At 41.8% G+C, this 25618-nt stretch overlaps 1 protein-coding gene across 2 annotated transcripts in view; it reads right to left on the bottom strand.

The window, feature by feature from the left end:
* The window catches only part of GPR158 (G protein-coupled receptor 158), a 197280-nt gene that overhangs the window by 19111 nt on the left and 152551 nt on the right, over positions 1-25618 (bottom strand). For both annotated transcript variants that reach the window (XM_065832282.2, XM_065832283.2), the window contains exon 7: positions 8469-8707. In XM_065832282.2, coding sequence (XP_065688354.1) covers positions 8469-8707 — 239 coding nt within the window. The remainder of the gene's footprint in view (positions 1-8468; positions 8708-25618) is intronic.

The following is a 25618-nucleotide window of genomic DNA, read 5'->3' as shown; positions in this document are numbered from 1 at the left end:
GTACATGCAGGAGAACTGAATTCTAACTTGGTATGTACCTCAAGCTCCCACGTATATGAAAAAATTTCAACTGAAGCCAAACTTCATAGAGATGATCACAGAGAGCACTTCTCTTGCTATTTGGGTGCCAACCTAGGCATTTTTGCTGTGATTTGCAGCAGAACTAAGTACATCGTGCAGTATTTGTAGTCAGTGAGACCATATATAACATGTTATATATAGATCTGACTAAGCTCTGTAACTGAGCCAAAGGCATTGCAAAATGTGCACTCAGATTAAATGGACCATATAACCCTAATCTTATTGTGCCTCAGCTCTGGGTGTGTAAAATGGGGATAATGCCACCCTGTCACTGCAAGATGACACTGCAAATAAATTTACCCGTATTTGTGTACAGCTTAAATCCCAAACTGAGTTTTCTTCCCGCCATGTTCTGCAAGGGAAGGTGAGTTATTTCAGGCTGTCCTGGTTCCTTCTTAGCTCTCCTGCCCTGCCAGAAATGCCTGTCTCACGTGGCTCCTCAGACCAGCCTCTCGGTGGAGATGGCTGCAGGTTAGGGCTGCTGAGAGGAGCTCCCTGGAGCCACGATACCCATGCCCACTCTGCTGCCCAAAAGCTACCTGCAAAAAGAAAACAGCTCTGGAGGATTAAAGCCCATTTTCATGATTCTCTGCGATGTTCTATGTCTGATCACACCTATTTGCTTAAAAATCACTGTTGTAGGCCAAGAATAGGTCCCTGCTCTCCAGAGACAGTGACATGCTCTGTGTCTTTTCCTCACACTAATAAGGGAGAGCCCATGACAGCTGCAACTTGGCTAAGTTTATTTGGGCCAAGAAAATGACCAGAAGGATGGAACACCTCTGCTGTGAGGACTGGCTGAGAGAGTTGGGGTGGATCAGCCTGGGGAAGAGAAATCTCTGTGGAGACCTTACTGCGGCCTTTCAGTACTTAAATGGGGTCTGTAAGAAAGATGGGGACAGACATTTTAGCAGAGCCTGTTATGACAGGACAAGGGGTAATGGTTTTAAACTAAAAAAGGGAAGATTTAGGCTAGACATGGGGAAGAAATGTTTCACAATGAGGGTGGTGAAACCCTGGCCCAGGTTGCCCAGAGAGGTGGTAGATGTCCTGTCCCTGGAAACATTCAAGGCCAGGCTGGACGGGGCTTCTAGCAACCTGATCTGGTTGAAGATGTCCCTGCTCATTGCAGGGGGTTGGACTAGATGACCTCGGAAGGTCCCTTCCAACCCAAACTATTCTATTATTTGGTATTCCAAACTTTGCAATGTTGGGAAAATTGTACTGTTCCAACAGTTACACCATTTTTTTTCCTCAGGTTTTGGACACAAATTACTGATTACAACTCTACTGACATCCATAACACAGCTACAACAACTCATTTACTTCTCCATCACACTTCATTTCATCAGACTAATATCTACACTTTAAATCCCCTTTACAGAAATGAAGTGAGCTATGGATCTGGAAGCACAGCTCTTCCACCCATTCATTCACTCAGGGTGCTGGCTGAAGCAGGGCACATGCCATCTTAAAACAGGAAAAAAACTGTGTCCTCAATTGCTCTTCTGTTGCCAGCCAGTGCGGTCTCTTTCTGCCTCACTGCGTCCAATCTCCCACCTGGAGAGTTGCACCATGTCATCAGAGAAATTTTTCTTTAACTGAAAGGATTTTCATATATTTCAATGAACTGTGATTACATGTAGCAGTCCTTAGTGCTGACTTATTCCTGGCAAAGTATAAATTACTAGAGGTTTATCTGTCTATCTCACTATATCTCAGCATCATTTTAATTAGCTAGGCACAGCAATACAGAAACTTTTGTGTGGAATAAGAATTAATGGTGCTGAATCCTGACTTGTTTTTTCTTCCAGAACTTCCATGGCCTGTCGCTGTTCAATGCCAAAAGAAAAGCACAGGTCCATGGGCTGGTGGGGTGCACAGCATGCTCCATCCCCCACACAGCCACCAGACTGCCTCATGGGTCCATCTGAAGTAACACAAGGGACATGCTGACCCACGGTCTTTGGTCCCATGCCTTGTGAGTGACCTAGAGATGGTTTTTGCTTCCATGGGAACATAGCCACTGACTTAAAAGTGAGCAACATGCCTGCATGAACATAGGCCTGCACTCAGGTCTACAATCACCAAGAACTCCATTTCTGCATTTCTCTTAGCCCTTATACTTCCTCTACACCGATGTCTCCACCTGCCCCATCACGCTCTTCACTTGTGTGTGGATGAAATGAGGAGAACGGAGTCAGAAAGATCTACCGCCAGCAGCTGTAAACAAGCTGCGTGTGGGACCTCTTCTCTCACGTCTTAAAGAGGTTGCAAGCAAATGCCAATGGTATGCAAACTACTTGAAGGGCTGGAAAGACTTGGAGGAGTAGAAGTGGATTCAAAAAAGGGTGCTGCAAAGACAAGAGGAAGTCTGAGCATCTTCCAGCCTCTCCTGAAGCTGTCTTCTCCCGCAGGTGGCTTGCAAAGAATGTGAATGTGGCATTTACCAATATATAACCGTGGGGCTAAGCTAACCCAAACATGGTTTCCTTAGCACAAATACTTTGTAGAAAATGGCACCTAAGTAAAGGCTATGGTGATTTCACCCACGCTGCAGCAGATACCAAGAAAAAACAACATTACTGCAGGGGGTAATGCAACCCAAACTGCTCAGCCTGGGGGTTCCAGCTGGTTTTGAGAAAAAAGCAAAATGTTGGTGGGTCATTCTTAAAGAAAACCCAACAACTTTTTTTTTTTTTAAAAAAAAAAAAGCAAGCTCCATCCTCTACCTCCCTTAAGCACGTTTTATTTTAAATTAAGTTGGACGAAACAGCTAATCTCAGAGGAGTGAATTGCCCCACTCAATTTAGTCTTTTTTTCACAGAGGAGACATTCTGCACCATTCATCACCTTTGTTGCTCTTCCCCATACCTTTTCCAGATTTACCATGTCCTAGAGATGAGGGACATAAACCGCAGACAGTGTTGGTGATGTGGGCTGTGAAATCACAGAATCACAGAATGTTAGAGATTGGAAGGGACCTTGACAGATCACCTGGTTCAATCCCCCTGCTGGAGCAGGAACACTTAGACGAGGCTACACAGGAATGTGTTCAGGCGGGTTTTGAATGTCTCCAGAGTAGGAGATTCCACAAAGCCCCTGGTCAGCCTGTTCCAGTGTTCTGATACCCTTACTGAGAAGAAGTTTCTTCTCAAATTTAAGTGGAACCTCTTGTCTTCCAGTTTGAACCCATTACCCCTTGTCCTACCATTGGTTATCACCAAGAAGAGCCTGGCTCCATCCTCATGACACTCACCCTTTATACATTTGTAAACATTAATAAGGTCACCCCTCAGTCTCCTCTTCTCCAAACTAAAGAGACCCAGCTTCCTCAGCCTTTCCTCATAAGGGAGATGCTCCACTCCCTTAATCATCTTTGTTGCCCTGCGCTGGACTCTCTCCAGCAGTTCCCTGTCCTTCTGGAACTGAGGGGCCCAGAACTGGACACAATATTCCAGGTGTGGTCTCACCAGGGCATGGTAGGGGGGAAGGAGAACCTCTCTTGACCTACTAACCAACCCCCTTCTAATACACCCCAGGATGCCATTGGCCTTCCTGGCCACAAGGGCACAGTGCTGGCTCGTGGTCATCCTACTGTGCACCAGGACCACCAGGTCTCTCTCCCCTACACTGCTCTCTAATAGGTCATTCCCCAATTTGTACTGGAACCTGCGGTTGTTCCTACCCAGATGCAATACTCTACACTTTGCCTTGTTATATTTCATCAAATTTTTCCCCACCCAACTCTCCAGCCTGTCCAGGTCTCTGGATGGCAGCACAGCCTTCTGGTGTGTCAGCCACTCCTTCCAGCTTGGTGTCATCAGCAAACCTGCTGATAGTACGTTCTATTCCCTCATCCAAATAATTGATGAATATATTGAATAATATATGTACATGGTGGCGGGAGGGGTGGGTTACAGGCAGGAAACCGACAGAGCTGAAGGTTCCTTTGTAAACCAGGATTCTTTTCCTATTTCTGCTGCAAACACTTTATACAACCCTGGCCTTAACACTTAGAGTAAGCTTTTCACAAGCGATCACTATTTTTACATAGTACATTTTCTGAGTATCTAATGTGAGATCTGAATTCTAACAAGTGCCTCCTGGTTGTGTTTTCCACACAGAGGAGGCTCTAAACTGAACTCTGAAAAACTAGTTCCTAAATGCCCCAAGACAGACACCCAAAAATTAGAGCTACAGTTGACAATTCTGGCTTCAATCTTTGTACATTGATGCTAAGGAGAACATGGATTAAAGACGTTCATTTGGAAATGAACAGTTCTTTATTCATTGCGTGCTCTGAATAACACACCCAAATATATGGCATAAGGCCACATCAAATGGGGATAACAAAAAGAAATAATAATCACTCATTTGCTGAATGCAGCAGAGGACCCGTAGAAAATTTAATAAAGAGATGATAAGGCTGTATTACAATGCTCTAGCTCAAAACTGGACAGGCAGTCTTAAGGCCCAATACATCAGAGCCTGTCCTGCCAACTCATACGCTCTTCAGACGCAAAGATTATATGTGTTACACATCAACAAATGAAAAGTGGGAGAGAATTCTCTTGGGAAGAGCCTGAAATACTTACTTTGTTCCTTTTCCTGGCTGAGGGTATGCAGTAACCATGACACAGCCTCGTGTTTGAAATCCTCTTGATGCCCAGGACCCAGAATATGACCCACCGATTAGGGGGCTATGGCAGCAGCCCCGCTCCTGCCAGCTGGGAATCAACCAGGTGCTGTGGAGAAACACCTCCCTGTGCTTAGTTAATACCTGCCATTTGCTTCTGGTTTAAATAAAACACTGAAAACCACACATATATGCATGGGGAGATTTTTAAAAACTTCAGTTCAAACCCTATCCATGCCGGGTGAAACCCTGGCCCTGCTGAAGTCAGGAACATCCACCTGCCAAGATTTCACCTCTGCTTTTTGTTTGTGTATCTCCCTGCCTGCCTTTCTCTCCTGCCTGGGGTTTTGTTCATTAATCTTATTATTTTGCCTTTTTTTTTCTTTTTTTTCTTTCCAGTTTGTGGGAAGTTATTTGAAACCCTGTATTGATATCTGTTCACTTATGGGATTTTTCCCTCAGGATAAAGAATAATAGGTCGACTTGTGACACTGCAAGCCCTTGGGTACCAAAAGTTTATGGCTTGCGGTTTGTGTTTTGTTTGGTTGGTTGTTTTTTTCCTAACTCAGTGTCTAGCTGTGACAGGCCACAGGGAAAAGGTTTTGTGGGTGAGTGTTTTCAAGCCCTCAGGTCTTTCTCTAAAATCTCAGATTGTCAACCATGCCACTGCTTGTCAATGAGACAGATGGTCCAACTTTGAAAGTGATGCAGAAACAAATAGAAAGGAAATGAAAGAATCTAGGGAAGTGACAAAAGTATCCAATGTCAAGAAAAATGCATGCTAACTTACACTACATTATATAGATAAAATAAGATTTAATGAATGTTAATTTTCTCATCGGCATATCACAGAACATAGCGGCAATGCTAGAAATGGTGACAGCCTTTGTGTCTGAGACCCTGCTTCTCTCCCAAAGAGCATCCTCTGAAACTTAATGGAAATGTAAATATAAAACATTCACTGCAATACAAGTCTCCAGAGATAGAACCTAAGTGGCCTGATTAGTATGGAAAATGCTTCATAAATCCTAACTCCAGTAATCTCTGGTAGCATAAAGGATTCATCTCATTACGACTTTCTAACAGAATCTTGTTAATTCTCACTTCATTAATCTGCGACCTTGAAAATTCCTCTCCACAATTCAGTAACGTGTTGACAGCCGAGTAAAACAGGGGTTACAGGTGACAGAGTATATTCTAAAACTCTCACTAGTTTTATATAAACCACCATGCCTGACTAAATTAAATGCAATAATAAGCCCTTCATAAATTATCATCCAGCTTTTTTATTTTAGCATTTTAAATAAAATATCATAATCTATCAATTAATTTATCAGATAGAATCTTTTGCATGGCTGCTCCCAGTCAATTACAGGAATAAAAGAGGTTCTGCATTATGGGTATTTCTCCTGACATATCTCTTAGACAAAGCATCTAATTTTGGAACTAGGTCCTACCGGCTGTAAGCTTTTCAAACTGCTGTTGACAATAAAAATCTTGAAGTGCATATACGCACACACATATATAAATATAAATATATATATATACGCACACACATTAGTATAGACTCATAGGTGTACATCTCCTCGTACCACTAACGTGGCTGCATAGTTTGCTGAGGACTTGCACAACTGTTACTCTGCTTATAAGGTAGTTTGTGCAAGAAGGAAAAATGGCAGAATATAAGAAATTCTGCCCAATTTTGTTCAGGTTGGCTTTGCCTCTACTGCCCTTTTGAAAAAATTAAAAACCCCTCTAGATGTAAATATACCTTTAAAAGTTTCCAACACTGGGCAGACAGCAGCTTATGTAATTTCTTACCCAAAAGGGACTACTGATCATAATTAGGTTCTAAGATCTGAATTGTTAATCACTTCACTACCATAGCTACAAAATTCAGAGAATAAAAACATTTGTTGGCCAATGCAACAACCACCATCAAAATGTTAATAAAACTATATTACTGGCTGTGAAATGCGGTAAGATTTTGATGCAAAATTGGTGAGTACAGATGACATCATCAAGTGTTCTACATTTAATTATCTTTTATTATTCATTTTACAACATCTCTGGCAATAATACTATTCCATTATCGCAAAGTAGAGTTATGTGTTATCCGTACATTCCTCCAAAAGGGCTCAAATCGAGGCACACTTCAAAGCATACTACTTTATACTCTTACACTCCTTGGTGTGCTGTACTAGCGAGCACATTGATGCAGGGGCTACCGGTGTGCCCACTGCCTCTGAGATCTTGCCTGAAGAAGGGAGGAGCAGAGCACAGGGACAGCTTAGAGCCACAGGAAGTCCTTGGAGAAGCTGGCAGCAGTGGTTTGCCCTTTAAAACTGCCGTGCATTACCATGCACTGGCTTTCTGTATAGCACTCTCAGAGAAAATGCTCCTTATACCCCCAGGCTGCTTCTAAGAAGAGGAAACCACAGAACGGTTGAGGTGGCAAGGGACCTCGGGAGATCACCTAGTCCAACCCACCTGCTCGGGCAGGTTAACCTAAAGCAAATAACACAGAAAGGCGTCCAGGTGGATTTTGAATGTCTCCAGAGAAGGAGACTCCACAACCTCTCTGGGCAGCCTGTTCCAGTGCTCTGGCACCCCCAAAGTAAAGAAGTTCCTTCTCACATTTAGATGGAACCTCCTGTGCATCAGTCTGTGCTTGTTGCCCCTCATCCTCTTGACACTGACCTTTGAGATATTTACAAGCACTGATAAGATCCCCTCTCAGCCTTCTCTTCTCCAGGCTGAACAGACCCAGTTCTCTCAGTCTTTCCTCATAAGAAAGATGCTCCAGATCCCTGATCATCCTCATAGCCTGCTGCTGGACTCGCTCCCGTAATTCCTTGTCCTTCTTAAAGGGACAAGTCCCCTGCATTCTTGTGTGAAGGAGCCACCATTACCTCTCCCTGATCCTCAGCAGTGGAGCTCTGTCAGTGGGATGACCATGGAGAAGCAGGAAAAGGGCAGCGAGGTAAGAATTTATTTCAGATTGTGAAACACTGATGTACTTGAGATAGTGGGCGGCACACCTGGGCTGTACTAGAAACAACAGCTCTGGGTGCAGAAGCACCGAAGCTGTCTGGGCACTGGGAGGGAGAACATGATACTGCACAACTGAACCCTGGCATGGGTTATCCACTGTTCGTTCCAAAATCAAGGAAACCAAAATGCGTCCTTTTACTCCATGATATGAGTTCTTCAGGGTGTCATTTTTTAGCTCCTGCCCATCCCATGCACTGAGAGCACATCCAACAAATACATTCAGTTGAGATGCTTGATGTGCATTTCCTACTTGCATTACTCTGATACTAATTCCTGTAAGGTCAGGAAAGAGCAATCTTGCAAGTTCTTTCCCTCCTCACACACAAAAGCTCTGCCCAGTTCTGTGGTGCAGGAGCAAAAAACATCTGTTATTCTAGCAACAATTTCTCACTTTAATAGCGTAGAAGAGCGAGATATCTTCTGCCTTCAAAGATGAATTTCTTGAGCACCCATCACTTTGTTACTACAATCCAAGTTACAAACCTTTGAAAGTCATAAAAACTTCAATATATTTTAATTACGTTTTACTTCTCAGCCCATTTAAAAAACATATGCTAATATTTCATTCCCCTAGAAGCTTTTCACGTGATATTACACACTCTGACAAAACTTTGAGATATTCTAAAAGAAGAAAAATGAAAAGAAAATGAAGTTTTATTTTAGAAATAAAAGGTAAGCTAGAAAATGAACATACCAACGGCCATCATGTAATCCCAGCGGTCTATGAGGCACATATTGAAGATCAGGTGGTCAGATGTTTGCCCTTGGCCAATAAGCGGAATGTTTCTCTCCAGATTTTGGGTTATTGCAGAAGTCCAGCCAACGAGAAACCAAAAGACTACCAAGAGAATAACAGCCAGCATCCTCATCACTCGCCCCCCTGTCATGTATGGAATACGCTGAGCGGTTCGGGACAGGAATACCTTCAAAACCCTGAAAAATTCAGACAGCGCAGAATTAAAAAGAGCACTAGTTGTGTCACAGGAACTGGACTTTCATTTTATTTCATTTCTCTATGAGATTATTGAAAAAAATTATCAACATTCTTTTCCCTGACAGCATGTAAAGGAGGGAAATTTGAAACGTTATTATTTTAATATTCATCGTATTTAAATGGACTGATTATTGCCCAGAGAGCAGCAATAATAGAAAATATTAGCTATGTTTATGTCAGAGACACACATTCACATGCTGTGTTGTCAAGCTGTTTTGTACCTTCCAGCTCCCAATGGAAGACTTATGTCTTTGGAAAAGGGAAGGTCATTTCCATAAAACAGCAACCACATGCGTGAGATTTCATTTTGTTTTGATCCTGTCTGGCTGCTCATCCCCAACCGTACTATTACCAGAGAAAAATTAGCACTTCTTGGATATTTTTCCGACTCAGTTTGATGCTTCTGAGACAATACTCCTCATAGAAATAACTGTGGAAGGCACTTTGCTAATTAAGTGTTTCCTGACTTGTTTAGGGGCAATAACGTGTTTTTTGAGCTGGGATAGAATCATCATAAGAAAAGCCACATCATTTGTCAGGCACATATACCATGTAACAGCCACTGAACAGCTAGCACTCACTATACTAATATTTGCACTTACTATTAGGATAGGTTTACTCCTGTCAACAACTGTTCAGGGAAATACCATTTGCATTTTCTATCTATCAACACATGGTAAAGCAGAAAAGGGTCCTGTTGAGAGCATGAGGGCAACCAACATTTGAGGAAATCAGCTCAGGAGAAGGGATAGTTTGAGTCTTCACATAGCGCAGTATATCTCTGTGTTGCCTGCAGCAGGGGATCTGACAGAAGCATCCAACCTTCTCCTGGTGTTTTCCGGTGAGAAAAGCAGGCTGCAGGGGCTGCTCCTGCCTTGGTGCTGCCAAGTTAATGAGGCTGGGCAGTGAGGAAAGGCTATCTGGGAAGTTTTCATGCACCCAAGGCTTTGGAAGTATATGATGTTTGTGAAGTATATGAAGTTTAAAGGCTTTTTTTAAAGATTGCGGTGAGGAGCATTTCGAACCGAAGAGGTGAGCTATTTCAGTGATTTTGTCCTCAAAAACACAGCGGTTCCTAATTCCTGAGGATGAGCATGTCCAGTGAATACTCTGGATATGAAGGGACAAATTACCACTGAGGTTAAGGGAACTTGATTTTTTTCAGAAAGTTGAGTTCTTAAATGCGCTTGTCAGCTCTTGAGTTTGTTCAGGATACCAAGCACCAAGCCACCCCCCAAGCTGTTCCACTGCCAGGCCTGCCTTTTCAGAAAAAAAAATCATACCCCAGATTAATATTTATGCTTACATTTGTATAAGAGAAGACAGAATCAACTGGCATTGCCTCTCAAACAAATAATAGAGCAGTGTCTTTTAAGGCAGAAGCACAAAAGCTTTTCCACATCCACAAAATGACTCATCATTTGACTACAAACACAGCCTTCGCAGTGTGCATTAGGTGAAGTCAGAGATCTGCATATGTTCAACATTATTCAGCTGTTTCTCTCCCAACAGTTCCTCCACAGGGAGTCACAGTTTTTGATCTTTCCATGTTTGATAGATGTTCAGCTCTCCCTTTACAGATGCTAAGTGTTTTATGTCAGAAGCAGCTTCCCAAAGACTTCATGCAGGACAGACAGACGGCGAGGCAGGCGGCTCTCTCCGCACTGCTCAGCCACAGCACTACTGTTCCGGGGCAGCACCAGTAGCTCCTCAGTTTTAGAACACTAAAAATCAGTAAGTGAAGGCTTTTTTCCTCCCTGTTGTGAATGCCAATCAATACTTAGCTGGTTTTGAAGGGAAGGAAAAGGTATTATTTTTTGTAATGAACTGGAAAACATTCATCTTTTCACAGGTGTAGTGTGCCATTTGAGGAAAGCCTCATCATACGTGTTTTTGAAGATTTAAGAATCCCACAAATTGGACAAACCAGCTGAGAACTGCTAGAAACTTTCCTTCGTATTTTGGCTCTCCAAAGTCAATTCTTGATGATTTTACTGAAAGCCAACATGTGAGCCTTTTCTGGATGTTACAACGCGGGGCCCATTCCATATTTTCTAGTACTAACTCATTAAGTGCTGCCTGTGCGACAGTCTTCTAAGGGAAAGGGGCGGGCTGCTATTACATTATTGATCTAAGCACAGCGAAACAAATAACATTTTGCAGTACAGCAGTCAAACCCCCTCCAATTTAGACCAAACCACATTTCTTTTTTTTTCTTTTTTCATCTTTTTCACACAAACAAGTGTTCAACACTGCCACCATTTCTACCTTGAACATGTAGGCCTACATGTAATCCAACCTTTACAATGTTTTTAGCTTTGGGTTTTTTTTTAAATCATTTTCTGAGAAGCTGTAAGGAAAGCTGGATAAGATGTGCAGTGCTGAAAAATCTCCTTTCCACATGCTGTGGCATAAAAGTAGTCAACAAGAACATGAGCTCCAGAGTTACAATTCCCTCATCTTTGTGTCTTGATGTGAATCCACATCTGTACTGCTCACCACCTCAACACCAGCAGAAGGTGCTCCCTTCTGCTGTATCAAAGCAGAGACAAGTGCCCAGGAGTTTCTCCTCCCAAGGACACGTTTACTCACCAGGCTGGAGGGTCATTCTCCTTCCTGTACCGCTGACTCACGTACTGTCAAAGTTCACCACAAAAGAGTTGAACTGCTACAGTATGAGACCAAATTGCCTAAGTATGCACATATTGTCTGACAACAGGTACCCTCTATCAGAAGATCTGAGAGTTCTCGATTCAAATCCCTGCCCTGGTTCATGGGTAGACAATGCTCAGTCCCCCTTTTTTGCACTGGGTTGAACTAGCTATTGCACAAATTAGAGAGATTTCTCACAGGAGGTAAGAATCATAGAATCTCAGAATGTCCTGAGTTGGAAGGACCCACAAGGATCATTGACTCCAACTCCTGTCCCTGCATATGACAACCCCACAGTTCATACCATGTGTCTGAGGGTGTTGTCCAGTCTGATCTCGAACACCGTCAGGCTTGGGGCCGTGACACCTCCCTGGGGAGTCTGTTCCAGTGCTCCAGCACCCTCTGAGTTAAGAACCTTTTCCTAATGTCCAACCTAAAGAAGTGGAGCTGGTGGGCTGCATCTATACTAGGAAATCAAATATGCCCAGGGTTGTCGCTGGCACTGACGCCAACTGACAGAGAACAACCAGCACCCACACTATTACCCCCCAACACAGGATCGCTGCACGTGAATCAACTGCTGTAATGGCCTGCGCCAACCCCTGAACCACGCTGGGAAACGGCCCAGGAGCACTCAGGTTAGCGTGGGCCAAGGGCAGGCCAGGGACTACTAAAACAATTCAGCAGGACAGAGGATGGAGGGCCAGCACCCAGGAATGCTCTCTGATGCTATGTAATTTATTAATATAGATGTAGCCCTGGATTCAAGCCCCTGAGCAAATTAATATTTAATTATGAGTATCAAGTAAGGCAATATCAACTGGAAAGACTCCTCCTCCTGTCCTGTCTACCCCCAAAATGCCTGGTAGCTCCAGAGAGTGCCCTGGTAGAAGATCAGGGCACTGTTTGAGACATGGGGCCTCTGATCTAAAGTGGAAGAGGAAACTTAACTATCTTCCTCAGCATCTTCTGGCTCTTCTCCCAGCTAAAACCATTGAGCATATGCAATCCACTCTCATGTGCTGTTGTTGGATAATCAAACCATCATTTTCAGTGACATGCCATCAGCTCTGTTCACAGGCAGATCAGACAGAACACTTTCATGTGCTCTACCTGCTTTTCTGTAATACACAGCTGTCTTCAAGCAAAATTTTGACCTACAGACAGTTACAGGCAGCACTGAAGTTGGTATGCAATAGCCATCGTTTTACAGAATAAATAGAAGGCACAGTACATGCTGAATGAACTGCTTGGAGACCACTGCAGGTAACTCCCAACTGCTGGCTGCACCATCACGTCTGGATAGAACTAAGCTGTATGGTCAGAGGGTGTTTGTTTTGGTTTGGTTTGGCTTTTTTTGGGGGGGCGGGTTGGCACCATATAAATGGACAAAAGGAGGGTTTGGTTGCAAACACAGATTGCTGAGAGCCCAGGGAAGCTCAGCAGGCAGGAAGAGGAGTGATGCTGCAAGGGGATGTGAAGCAGAGGGACAGAGCGTGCTGGTTCACAGGACCGGCCAGGACTCCAGCTTGGAAACAGCAAGTAAAGCATGTGGTTGCTGCTATAGAAGTTACATCCTGAGATGTAATGTGTAATCTTAGAAAATAAAGAAAACCATACTAAATTTTCATGTCATATCAATAATCTGTGAACAGAAAAACATGGACTGCAAACTATTAGCTGACTGCATCAGTCGCAGGAATAATGGGTGAAGGATCCTGCTTTGACAGCAATGACCCAGCACTGTTTGTTTATTTATTATTTCTAGCATCTGTCATTTTGTGGCTCTTCTGAGTCATCCTGTCAAACTGTTCTGTTCCAGACTGATGATTTTTATTGTGATATGAAAGCTACATGAGAAAGATAAGAGGTCAAGATCTTATGAAGTATCTTGCCCTCCTACAGTGCAGGGATTATGTCTTATCTGCTTTTTCTGGAGTAACAGTGAACATGCCACCAGCTACTTGGAGTCTGTAAAGTGACAAACCTTGGTACCAGAGCACACGCTGGCTGAAGGCTAGTCTGCACACTGAGACAGCTAACAGGATCATAGGCTTGCTAGATAGTTAGAAGGTAAACCCCAGGTACCAATGGTATTGGAAATACAAGAGGGAGATTGTGCTGCAGCCTGGCTTCAAATCCTCACCTGGGCGTCTGTGGCTAATAAATGGCAATATTCATACCTGATGGTACATTAACAAATTACTGATCAGATAATCTCATGTACTGAGTGATCAGGGAAACAGTGGTGCCCTTGTTCCTTAACAAATTATATTTACTTTCAAAAATGTGATGTTGAAATTGCAGTTTTCTTGTTATCTTCCCTAGAGCTTTAAAGTAACTTCTTATTGTGGGCAACTAATGTAATGCACATTTATCAGATGTGTGGCTAGAAAAGAAGTTGTGAAGAGGAGTTTGAAATGTGCTTTATCTCAGTGCCTGGTAAAAACTACCATAAGTAAGCAAAGATAAATGGGTCATGACTTAATGCTAACCTACTCCATATAGTAGTTTCCTAGATTAGTTTTAATACTTTGTGTACAAAGGTAATTCAACAGTGCTCCAATTAAAGTTCCCCTTCTGGATGAATGTATAGCAGATAAACTGTGCTGCCATAATTTCCAAGAGTTTGAGTAGATCGGGGAAGGTGGGAGGGAAATCACATGCTGTTCAAGTGAAGGTTCCCAGTATAGGGAGGCAACAGGAGCCCAGTGGGTTTCCCACCACAATCAGAACCATTCACTCATTCCCATGTGAGCAGCACTGGACTCTAAGTCTCATGCTAGTTTAATAACATGGAAAGAATCTAAAAATATGACTTGCTTTGATGAAAATGTATTGATTTAAAGTAACTTTTGTCTGTGAATCTGTAGGCAAGCCTGGAACGAGCAAACAAAATTGTTATTTCTTTAAATGTAGCCTAGATTCTGACATTTTTCATACTATACATTTGCTTTATTTTCTCCTTCCACCTGCATATCTAAATTCCCACCTGAGAAAACCTCAATTTTTTGGTGGACTATCGATCAAAAAGCTGTCTTTGACTGCAGCCAGTTCCAAGGACGGTAGCTGGAGTCTTCTGACAGACCAGCTGAGGTTTGCTTTTCCCCAGTGCCTCCTCGCTCCCCAGCTCACTGCCCACGTCTGTTCCCACTGCCTGGGAGCTCCCATTGCAGGAGACACTGAAACTGTGTACGTCTGTTGCTTTTTGAAGTGCTTTTGTTCGTATCACCATACCGTCCAGGTACGTCTCCTCATACATGGCTGTTTCTCAACTGAATTTGTCCATCCTGGGTGTGTGCTGATGGATGTACGAAGCACCACCGAGAGGAGAGGTAAGAAAGTGCAACAAGGGGACTTGCCAGGTCATATAAGCAGGTTTCAGTGATGCAGAGCAAGTCTCCTTATTTATGAAATCCTCATCTGCTTTGCGCTAATTATCTCTTCTAATAAACCACTTACTGCACTAATACCCCCACGAATCCTGCTGAGATTAGCAGAACTAGAAAGAGTGTCAGCAAAACATCTGACCCTCTGCTGTCAAACTCTGACCAAGCAGAGCTCGTTCAGAGCACACTGTGACTATGTAAGCTGTTAAACAAAAAGCCCATCAATCTGTCCCCAGACAACCAGCAGTGACATGTCTCCTGTTTGTCAACTATTCATGCTTAAGCTTATGTCACATGGTTGCTTTAGTGGCACCAAAACTGAGAACTCACCACTACAGAATCCTATGAGAGATTCCTAAAATTCTGAAAATCCCCGAGTGTGGGGACAGGCACAGTGCCATCTCTTTCAGAGTCTGCTACCCAGTAGTTAATACAGCCATTTCAAGAATTGCATCCTCATAGATACGTTTAAATAACTACACCCCTCACTAGATAAAAATGAGGTAAGTTCATCAGACGTTTTTCTCCATAAGCAAACCAATCTTGCTGAGCTCTTCATTCAAATTTGAGGTGGTTTTGTGGCAGAAAGCTTAATTCACAGATCCTTAAGACGCCTGCTGCTAGTAGTTTAGACTGAAGATTATAAATCTTCCAGCTTCTTTGGCTAAGCTAATTACTTGTTTCTTAAAAATCATCAGGTGGTTATTATCTTTTTGTAAATCTAAAGCCATTCAGTTCTTTACCCTTATCAAAGACGTTCAGAACAGGCAGTACCAAAGATCTCAAGGTCACTATTTATCAGGAAGCTTACACTGTGAAAATAGATGCAAGACCTGCCTCCTGGTAATCCTTTCCTATAACAGGTCAAGAACATTTTCAAGGCTCTCATTACAAAATTTGCTTCACAGAGTGCTGTGGAGTTGAACATATTAATACAAAAGCCAACTCCTGATCCTGGCTCACAATGTTTCCTTTAACAAAGGCTGATGAGTAAAACCAGCAGGGATGGCACAAATTCCCTTCCTTGTTAGTGCTGCATCCTCTCCTGCTGAAAACATTCACAGACAATTTCCACAACCTTTACGAATGTCAGAGGCATTTTCTAGTGATCAGCAATAAGGTAGCTGGTCAAAACCTTATGCCAAAGCTTGTATTTTTGTTCTTAAAATAGTCAGACTATAAACAGTAAAAGCCTTGCCATGGATAAAACACAAATCCAGTTCAAAGTAAATTTGGTTCTTTCCTTTCTGCTCCTCCTTCATTCACTGGCAAGCATTGTACTTCCGATCAGAGAATGATAAGCCCCACTTAAAAAGACAGTACCTTTTCAACATCTTTAATGTGGTCAGAAAACCAAAATATCTCCTTCCTTTTAAGCTAAAGACAGTAGATATTCTGATACATTTGCATGATGTGAAAAGTTGCACCTTTAAGAAAAACAATGCATATGAAATTTTCAACAGAACTATAAGACTTAGTCATCTATAGCAGCTGCACTATGTTTGCTCACTTGTATAAATTCAAGTTATTAATTTATTAAGGTACTACATGAAAAGAATGCAAAGCTCTTCTCTGGATCAAAAAGCAGTGAACAAAAATGGAGTGGACTTGAGCAAATTACAATTCACTCTGCTAGCAGTTGTTTAATGTGAGGAATAAGCTGTATATCCATAGCATATTTACAGATCACTACACTTTGCTTTTTGAGAAATGCACTAAACAGTAGACAGCAACGTAACTGTAATTTCACAGATAAATGTCTTAATGTTCACAAATGGATGCTTCATTGTTTTCCCCTTTGTATCGCATAACACATGTGGTTAATATGATATTGTAACTGTTAGTTCATGTGTGCTACACTGTGGATTGAACAAGATAAAAAGATCTCATTAATTTAGGGTTTTTTTATCTCTAATCACATAGCAAGTTTCTATACTAAAGCACCATAAAATGAAATGTGCTGGTATGTGATCTCTTTTGTCTTACTAGCTGTTTTAACAACATTAAAGACTACTAATGGTGCTCTTATAATAATATCATACACTTCTGCTACTGAATTTTCTAGAGCAGGATGTTCATTTCACCCAGGCTGGGCGGTCACTGGCTGACATCCCTGGGACTCCATTAATGCACAGACCAGTACAGGCTTGTACGGTCTCCATGGCTCCAGAAACGAGAAGGTTCCCCATCCCTGTTCTAAAGGAACAAACCCATTGATTTACAAGACCTAAGAGCAGAGTTTGAGTTTGGGTTTGTCATCAAAGGAGCTTCAATGACCAAATGTTTTCTCTGAATACTCCATTTGTAGGAAATGAAAACCAGCAAAATTCATTTCTCCTTAGGCGTCAAATTATATTTTCCTTCCACAGTTTCTCATGCTGATGAGATTTTCTTGAGGATCCTCAAACTCCATGTGACATCTGGTATTAGCTATATTGTAAAACACTAAAGATACAATTATTTAAGAAAAGATGGTGTTAAAGTAGACTTCTGTGGCAGAAGAGATATTGCCCTGCCTGTCAATGGACCTCTGAGCAAGCTCAGGAAGACATCTGGGAGATAGCAGGAGACCTGGAGCAGATCCAGAAGCCAGGAAACAAAATTCCCAAGAACCAAAGAAGACTGTGGAAAGCTTGATACAACTTCAAAATTCACTAAGCTGGATCAAATCAAGACCTGCCCTGCAAGGACACAGAACACAAGAATTAGGCACAAACACTGCTATTTCTGGTCTGATATATCTAGTTGCCTTGAGTTTTTTCTATTAAAAAATTGGTCACCTTGACTGGTCAAATAGATGCCTAATTTTCTGAGTTTTCTCTTTGCCTTTTTGGAGGAGGTTCCTGCAGGAGAAGGTGCATACAGCTCAAAGCTGTCGCTGACTGTGGGTCTAGACACATTGTTAGAGGACACTCGAGAAGTATTTTTCAAAATAGACTGGTTTAAGTATATTGCCTTGAAAAAATTCCAGTGAGACGTACTGTATCTGTGGAGTGGTCACTAAAGCACTACACACACAATCTCTTGGCACAGCAGTGTTTCCTCCTTAGTTTATTTGCAAGCACTTGTTTCTTTTTCTACTGTGAAATGCCATTCCCACACATTACTTTACAATGGTAATCCATTATTAAAGATGCAGGAAGTAAACATCAGCAACTGAAGGGACAGGAACCTCACTAGTCTTTATAAACATCATCACTTTTATGCCCTTCTGTTTCTTTCATATCTTTTGGAGTGTGTTTGTTTCCTGTCACTTTCCTTCTGTCAGAATGTTCCAGTGCTGGAAGTTACTGTGAGCTGGTTAAGAGAGGTTCATACAGCTGCTTCCAGACTGGATGACCAGAAGCATGTGCACCTTTACATACCCAAATAAAGCCATATACATTTTCTTTTTAACCACATCATCCTCTCAATCTTAACACTTCATTGCTAATCATACACAGATATGGAAACCTTATTAGAAAAAATCCTGACTTTCAGCTAACACTGATGAAACTTAGATAGTGGATTCTCCTAAATTCATGCCTTTCCGTCAAATTAATACAGTTAATATGTGGAAAAATCTCTTATTCTACTAGTTCATATAAATTAACCATGCAGAGTTCTTACATATCAGCTCTCAAAGTCACCTACCTTTTACTAACAAAATGAGAGTTAAGCAATCACGAAGAAGAACAATCCAAATCTGCATTTCTTTTCAATCACCAGACACTGAGTAGGATACACGGAAAGGTCAAGTCCAGGCCTGTCAAACTCACTTCCACCAGGGGTCACATCAGTCTCGCGGTTGCCTTCAAAGGGCCGAATGTCATTTTAGGACTGTATAAATGTAGTTACACTAAAATGACATTTGGCCCTTTGAAGCAACCGCAAGACTGATGTGGCCCCCGGTGAAAATGTGTTCTGCTCTCATTTAAATGTATTCATCACCATGGCAGATCATCAAACAGCCCAGATGCAATAGAAACAATATGTCTGACTATTTTATTTCCTTTAGGCATAAGAAAGAGTAATCACACCCACGAGGCACAATCCTTCTCTCAGATCCACACTGCAGACTTCTGTAAGTCAGCAGAGCTCAAGAAGAGGTGCTGGGTTGCCAACGCCGTTATAATATGATGCAAAGCTGACAGTGATTAATGAAACATGATACAGAAAGCTGCAGAAAGACACCTAACTGAAATATTTAGTTATCATATTTGTTGGGGAGTTTGTGCCCATTTTAATAAAACAAATGTTAACCACTTTATAATGTGATTGACAGGCAGCAGTGTTTTATATCAACTCTACTGAAAAAGCAGCTCTTTATCAGTGTTGTGTTCTCCTTCCACTTGTGGAATAAATATTAACTTTATCTCGTGGTTGTGTATACAGGTATCATGGCTAAGACCTGCATGTATTTGAAAGCAAAGTTTATTCTTTAGCTCGTCTGCAAAAGATAAGATTCAAACCACTCTTACAACAGATAAAATCAGGAACATCTGCACCTGTCATGAGATATAGCAGGGTTACCACCAACAGAAATTGAGACTATAAACAATGCCAACTTCTTTGGATATAATATCCATGTGATAAAATATTGTTGTTATTAACAATATTCTGCTACAAATGTGCACCTGGAGTAGATTACACTGAAGGGAATGAAAATCCTGGCAAGAGTATTAAAGCTCACCAGGCCTCTGAGGAGTTATTGTGTCTCTGGTAGATTAATTCACAGAATGCCAGAATAGCTAAAGGTGGAAGGGATAGATTAAGAATTCGCCTAATCCAACCCTCCCGATCAAAGCTGGATCAACGAGAGCAGGTTACTCAGGACCTTGTACAGTTGCGTTTTGAGTTAGTGCTCTATGTTAAGCATCTCCTGCAATGAGGAAAGGAAGAGGACAGTTGCTGGCATGGAGGAGCAGTGACCCTCTCTTAGAATGAAAACTCCAATGTGCAAGATTAATATCAAATGCTTCCACAGAAGCTTCATGTCTTGCAGTGCAACTCCTGGGCTCAGAGGAGATCCTTAAGATGCAGGAACAACACCACATATAAATAAACCTGTACTCCATCAACATAAAGGTGCAGATATGGCTATTGAAGTTTGTAGTACTACCTGCAGACCTTCCTTTGCTTTGGTAGTCTTATTGTACATTTTTAAATTTTCCATTCTCAACAGCATTCTGAGTGTTCATTATTTCAAACCCCTATCTTTTCTTCTGAATGCTCATGATGCAGAGGACAGAGATATCAATTGGTAACCTAACCTGCTAGTCACAATTTATTTAGTTTTCCTTTTTAGCATTCACTGAGAACTTTAGAAAAAAGGGAATCCTAGAGTAAAGGTAAACAGACCAAACCAGAATTCTTTACATCCAATCTCACTCATACTCCAGTATGTTGAACACCTCTCCTGATGGAAGAACAGGTAGAGCAATGACTGCGTAAGAAAATTAACATCAGTATGTGCACAGCAGTTTCTCACCTAAAGCAGAAAACAAATTGTTGCCAAAGCAAAGGCAAAACAGAAGAATGACAAGAATGTATCTCCTCTAACACCATAGTAAAAGAAAATATAACTAAAAAATCCAGCAACCAAAAAGCCCCAGCTGTATAAAATTGATACCTGATAAGCTGTTGCAGAGGGATGGATTCTTCTGCTCCAGTTAGCCTCAGCGCGGCTCATGCAAGCAGCCCAGCACACAGCACTGCCGACCAGCCCCGTGTTTTTGCATATGCTACTTCTGCACAGATCTGGCGTGCTACTGACTACTGTTATTCGTACTCTCGAGGAGATAAATTGCATTCTGCATGTTCTTCCAATGTTTCATATAAAATACAACATGCAATTAAAGGAAATTTAAAGAATTGTAGTCCAGAATCATTGTATAATGTCAGCAATATCTGAATAAAATTAATCCTTTCATTAGCTTCAATGTTCTACTGCCAGGTAAATGTTCATTCAACTATGTTTACTCTCAGCCTGTGTAAGTATGCACAGCAATCAGAAAAAACTGCCAATTGGGTTAATCACGAGCACTTCTGAGGAAGCTACAGTTTCCTGGAAACTACTTTCTGAATATCTGCCTGAATTCAAATTTCATGAAAATAATTAAAGTTGCATGTCTTGAGAAATACTTGCTGTTTCCTCCTCTGCACCACATAATCCCACACTGCTGGGAATCTGCCTCAACAGCTGCAAGGACCCCCTGAAGTGACAGCACTAATGGTGTCCTTAAAAATAACGGCTGGTGACAGACTGGAGTGCTCTGCAGATAGGCCCAGGCACTTTGGGAAGGACAGACTGGAAGGGCAAGTTGCCCTGTTTGTGAGCAGGAAGCTGGGATGCACGGAGCTCTGCACTGGGACACCAGCTGAGAACTCATGGTGACACCGTGGTCAGTGTCTGCTACAGATTGCTTGATCAGGAATACAAAGACAGCAGGTCCTGAGGTGGGCATTCCTCAGACAACTGGCAGAAGCCTCATGCTCACAGGGTCCTGATCTGCATGAGGAATTTCAGGAATGCCAATATCTGCCGGAAGTGCAACACAGCAGGGCACAGCCAGTCCAGAAGGTTTCTGGAATGTACTGATGACGACTTCTTGACAAAGATGACTGAGGAGACAAGGGAGACACTCTGCTGGACCTCATGCTTACAGGGAAGGAAGAGCTGCTGGGGCTGTGAACATCAGGGACAACGTTGGCTGCAGTGACCACGAATGGTGGAGTTCAGGATCCTGAGAGAAGGGAAGAAAGTTTCAGGCTCCTCCAAGCTCAGGAATGGACCATACCAATATGCAAGAAAACAGGCAAAGGTGGCAGGAGGCCTGCATGGATGAACAAGGAGCTCCTGACCAAACTCAGACATAAAAAGGAAGTGTACAAGAAGTGGAAGGAGGGCTCAGGTGACCCAGGAGGGATACAGAGACACTGTTTGAGCATACAGCAATCAGTTTAGGGAAGCCAAAACCCACATGGAGTCCAATCTGATGAGGTCAGATTCAACTGGCAACAATAAAAGCTTCTATGGGTCCTATCCCTTTACTCAGTATTGTTGAGGTCACACCTGGAGTTCTGTGTCCAGTTCTGGGCAATCCAGTACATGAGAGACATGGACATACTGCAGCTAAGCCCAGCGAAGGTCAACAAAGATGATTAAAGGCCTTGAGTATCTCTCATAAGGAGAGAGGTTGAGAGAGCTGGGACTGTTCAGCCCGGAGAAGAGAAAGCTCAGGGGGGATCTTATCAATGTATATAAATATCTGATGGGAAGGTGGTAAAGAAGATGGAGCCAGACTCTTCTTGGTGGTGTCCTGTGACAAGATCAGAGGCAATGGGCACAAAGTGAAATCCAGGAAATTCCATTTAAACATAAGAAACCACTTTTTTTTCTTTTCTGTGAATGCGGTCAGACACTACAACAGGTTGCCAAGAGAAGTTGTGGATCTTCGTCCTTGGAGAAATTCAGAACTTGACTGTAAATGGCTTTGAGCATCCTGCTCCGGCTGAGCCTGCCCTCCAGAGGTCCTTGCCAACCTCACCTCTCCTGTGATTCTCTATCTTTGTGTAGCCAGTATACAGATGTATAGAAACTCAAAAGTCACTAATATTTTCTTCGTATGCCTTCTGCACTAATCTTTTTATTCAGAACTCAAATCTTCATATTTAATCCTCGTTAGAAGTATTAAAGCATTATAAGCATAGTTAGCTTTAGATGCTCTTCTGTATAACTTGTTCTATGAACTTCTTTAGAGCTATATCTGAATATTGCACAAAATATCATAAATTCTGGTCTCAGGGGATAACTGAAGTACACCTTTTCACTTTTATTTTCCAAATCTATTACTAGACAACACTGTCACCCATTCTAATGAACAGGGTAATGCAATACTCATGTTTCCCTGTGAGGTTATACATACCAATGCAACATACAACTTCAAATTTAAGAAACACTAACTTTCATCTTCAATGTTTCCTCTAAGATGCACAGGAAGAAACAGCATCATCTGACAAGCTGAATTCTGAAAAGTGTTGCTTTGTGTGTTGACTATAAAATAATGAAAAGAAAAGAAAATTTAAATTATGGTCGAAGGTTTAGTTGTAAAGCATTCTAAGGCAATCTAGAAAAAAAAAAGAATAATGTGCCTATTTAAAGATAAATTGAATTAAAATTATTCTGCCATTCTGAAGTACATTAAGGAAGGACACAGGAAAGCTAAGCTAAATTCTATAATTTTCAGGAAGAAGGAGGTAAGGTTTATTGCTATGAAACAGATAAACACTCATAGATTCTCACCTGAAATCAAACGTAAAAAATGTAAAAGATGCAGATCTAGCAATCTAACAACATACAGCAATAAGACCCTACTGATACCAAAACAGACTGAACAGAATGGAAGGAAAATGCATTAAGTTCCAAGATCTGTAAAATGTGCAAAGATGAAGTGAGGATTAAGAGTCTCAGCTCTACTCTGAGGTCACATACAAATTAGAAAAATGTTGATAGCCAAGAATGTTTTTTAAAGAACAGTTGTTTAAACAGAAATACTCCAATCAGAATGACATTGAGTAGTGCTAAGAAATGCAGTGGCAATGACCTTGCTCCACCACCAAATAACCCTAGAGAACAAACAGGGAAAAAAGGGGGAATTTCTAAGACTCCGTTCTTATTAACAGTCAGACATTGACCCAAATTCAGACTTGGTGACACTCATGGAACAAGAGCTAATCACACAAGAAACAGATTTGGACTCTTGAATATAGCAAGCAGCTTAACTGTGGTGTTCCATATAGCATGAAGACAATAATTGAACAAATCAGCAGTCTAACTGAATGTAGAGAAAAAAGGGAACAGAAAATATGGTTTGTTTTTACTGAAAATAGTCTTGAGATACATAATTTCGTTTCTGCATTCTATCTGACAAGTCTTGCAAATAACATTGAAGACTCTGACTTTGCGTGGCCAGGCAGACGCATGAGGACAGAGCTGCTGCTTTCCAGGGCAGGGCAGGTGCCAGCTCTCCGTCACCTCCCAGCCCGCTCGGGCTGCAGACAGGCTGACACAAGCCGGGAAACCGCCGAGCTAAAATGCTCATTGCCTCCTGGGGAGACAGCTACAAAACCTGTCTCCTGAATTTTGATTTGTCAATATCTTTCAGGTTACTGAGTTTTGCTGTTCCCAACAGTCTTGTGTTCATTCCAGAGGTTGGGGAACACACCCAGGAAACACTTTGGGATTTGGGATAAATAGTATTGTTTGGGTTCACAGGATGATCTCTGTCAGTGGCTTCAATGCAGTCACTATGCTTCTAATAACAAGATACAGAAAAGAACTACGAAGTTCACTGACTTGGCTTATAAATTGTCTGGTTTAACAGCCACATTGCATTCTGGCCCCTATGTGACTGCAGAAGCATGTGCTTGCCAGCTGCAGGGAACTGTGCAGAAGGCCTGGCAGAAAGCGACTGCAGCCAGTGGCCATGGTCCTCCTATAACGCTGACCAGATTGTGCCCACCGGCTAAAGCAGACTATGGCTCCGCGTGCTTTCTGAACACTACAGAAGGAAAACAATGGAAATCCGGACAACTCTTGGTTCTCTGTGGTCAATGGTCTGTGGTCCACAAGCAGTTTAGGTGTTTCATGGTGTACAGAGTTGGAACTGGCAAACCTTTCAAACCTTGGCAAGCTGCATGTCCAACCAGGAGCACTGAGGAGCAAACAGCAGAAAGAAAGTTTGACAGTCACAACCTATAAGGTTCCCAGAGCAACACATAGGCTATACTTCCAAGTAGCAAAGTACGATTTGCAAATTGGATAAAAACTTGGAAGAGATTTGGTCATTGCAGCCATGTTCTCCAAAGAATTTGAAAAAGTGCAGAGAGGCAAAGTCCAGAGCTGGATTATGTTAACCCGATTTAAAATGAAAAAAAAAAAAAAGTGCAGTCTAAGACAGAAGGCAGACTTATCGCTGAGAAAAGATCCTGCATGAAGTAATTAAGGTTGTTACTAAGGGATGGCTGGGACAGTGTAATTCCAGTCCTTTTATCAGTTTCAAAGCTCCAGCAGTATATGGAGTTTTGTTCAAAGCCAACAAGAGAGTAATTTCTGAGGTGCTAGAGAAATATGTCAGCAGGAATATATGATGGTCATTTATGGACTGAAGGAAAGCTAGAAAATACATGGTTTAATAAAAAAATAGTATCAAATATAAAATCCAATACAGAGCTTTATGAAAAAAATACGAACAGTGGCATGAACAAGATTCTAAAAGCTTATCACATATGCCAAAACTAGAAAGACAAGTCAATCAGAAGAGCAGAAGATCTGTAAAAATGTGGGCATAATTTGTTTGGAAAAAAAAGTCCATAGATTTTTAGCTTTACTTCACTCAGTCAATGGTACCAAACAATTCCATTCTTATACATAAGCCTGACATCGGCTCTTGACTGTAGACTATGAATTTAGTAGTTGAACTGAAGTGTGATTTCAGACAGGTAATGCCAATTTGTATTATTCACAGCTCAACAGCAGAAAATGATGTCAAAGTAATGCTGAAAAACACATCAGAGAAGATCCTGGTCCACATATAGTGCACATATAATTTACAAGCCAGCATTAAGGAATCCCTGATTGCTTATTCTGTGGAAGAGAAAGCTGAAAACAAGAACATGTGTACTGGTGAAAGTGGCATAATGGATATACAAAAAGATAGGCAAGAAAAACCAAAAAGTTTAGAAGATTTGTGGTCACAAGAGTGGCTGTCACTTTAGTATGAGAGGAAATGGCCTCAAGTTGCACCAGTGAAGGTTCCGATTGGATAT

Source organism: Patagioenas fasciata, chromosome 2, assembly GCF_037038585.1.
Source record: "Patagioenas fasciata isolate bPatFas1 chromosome 2, bPatFas1.hap1, whole genome shotgun sequence".
NCBI lineage: Eukaryota > Metazoa > Chordata > Aves > Columbiformes > Columbidae > Patagioenas > Patagioenas fasciata.
This window is presented reverse-complemented; position numbering and strand designations above follow the sequence as displayed.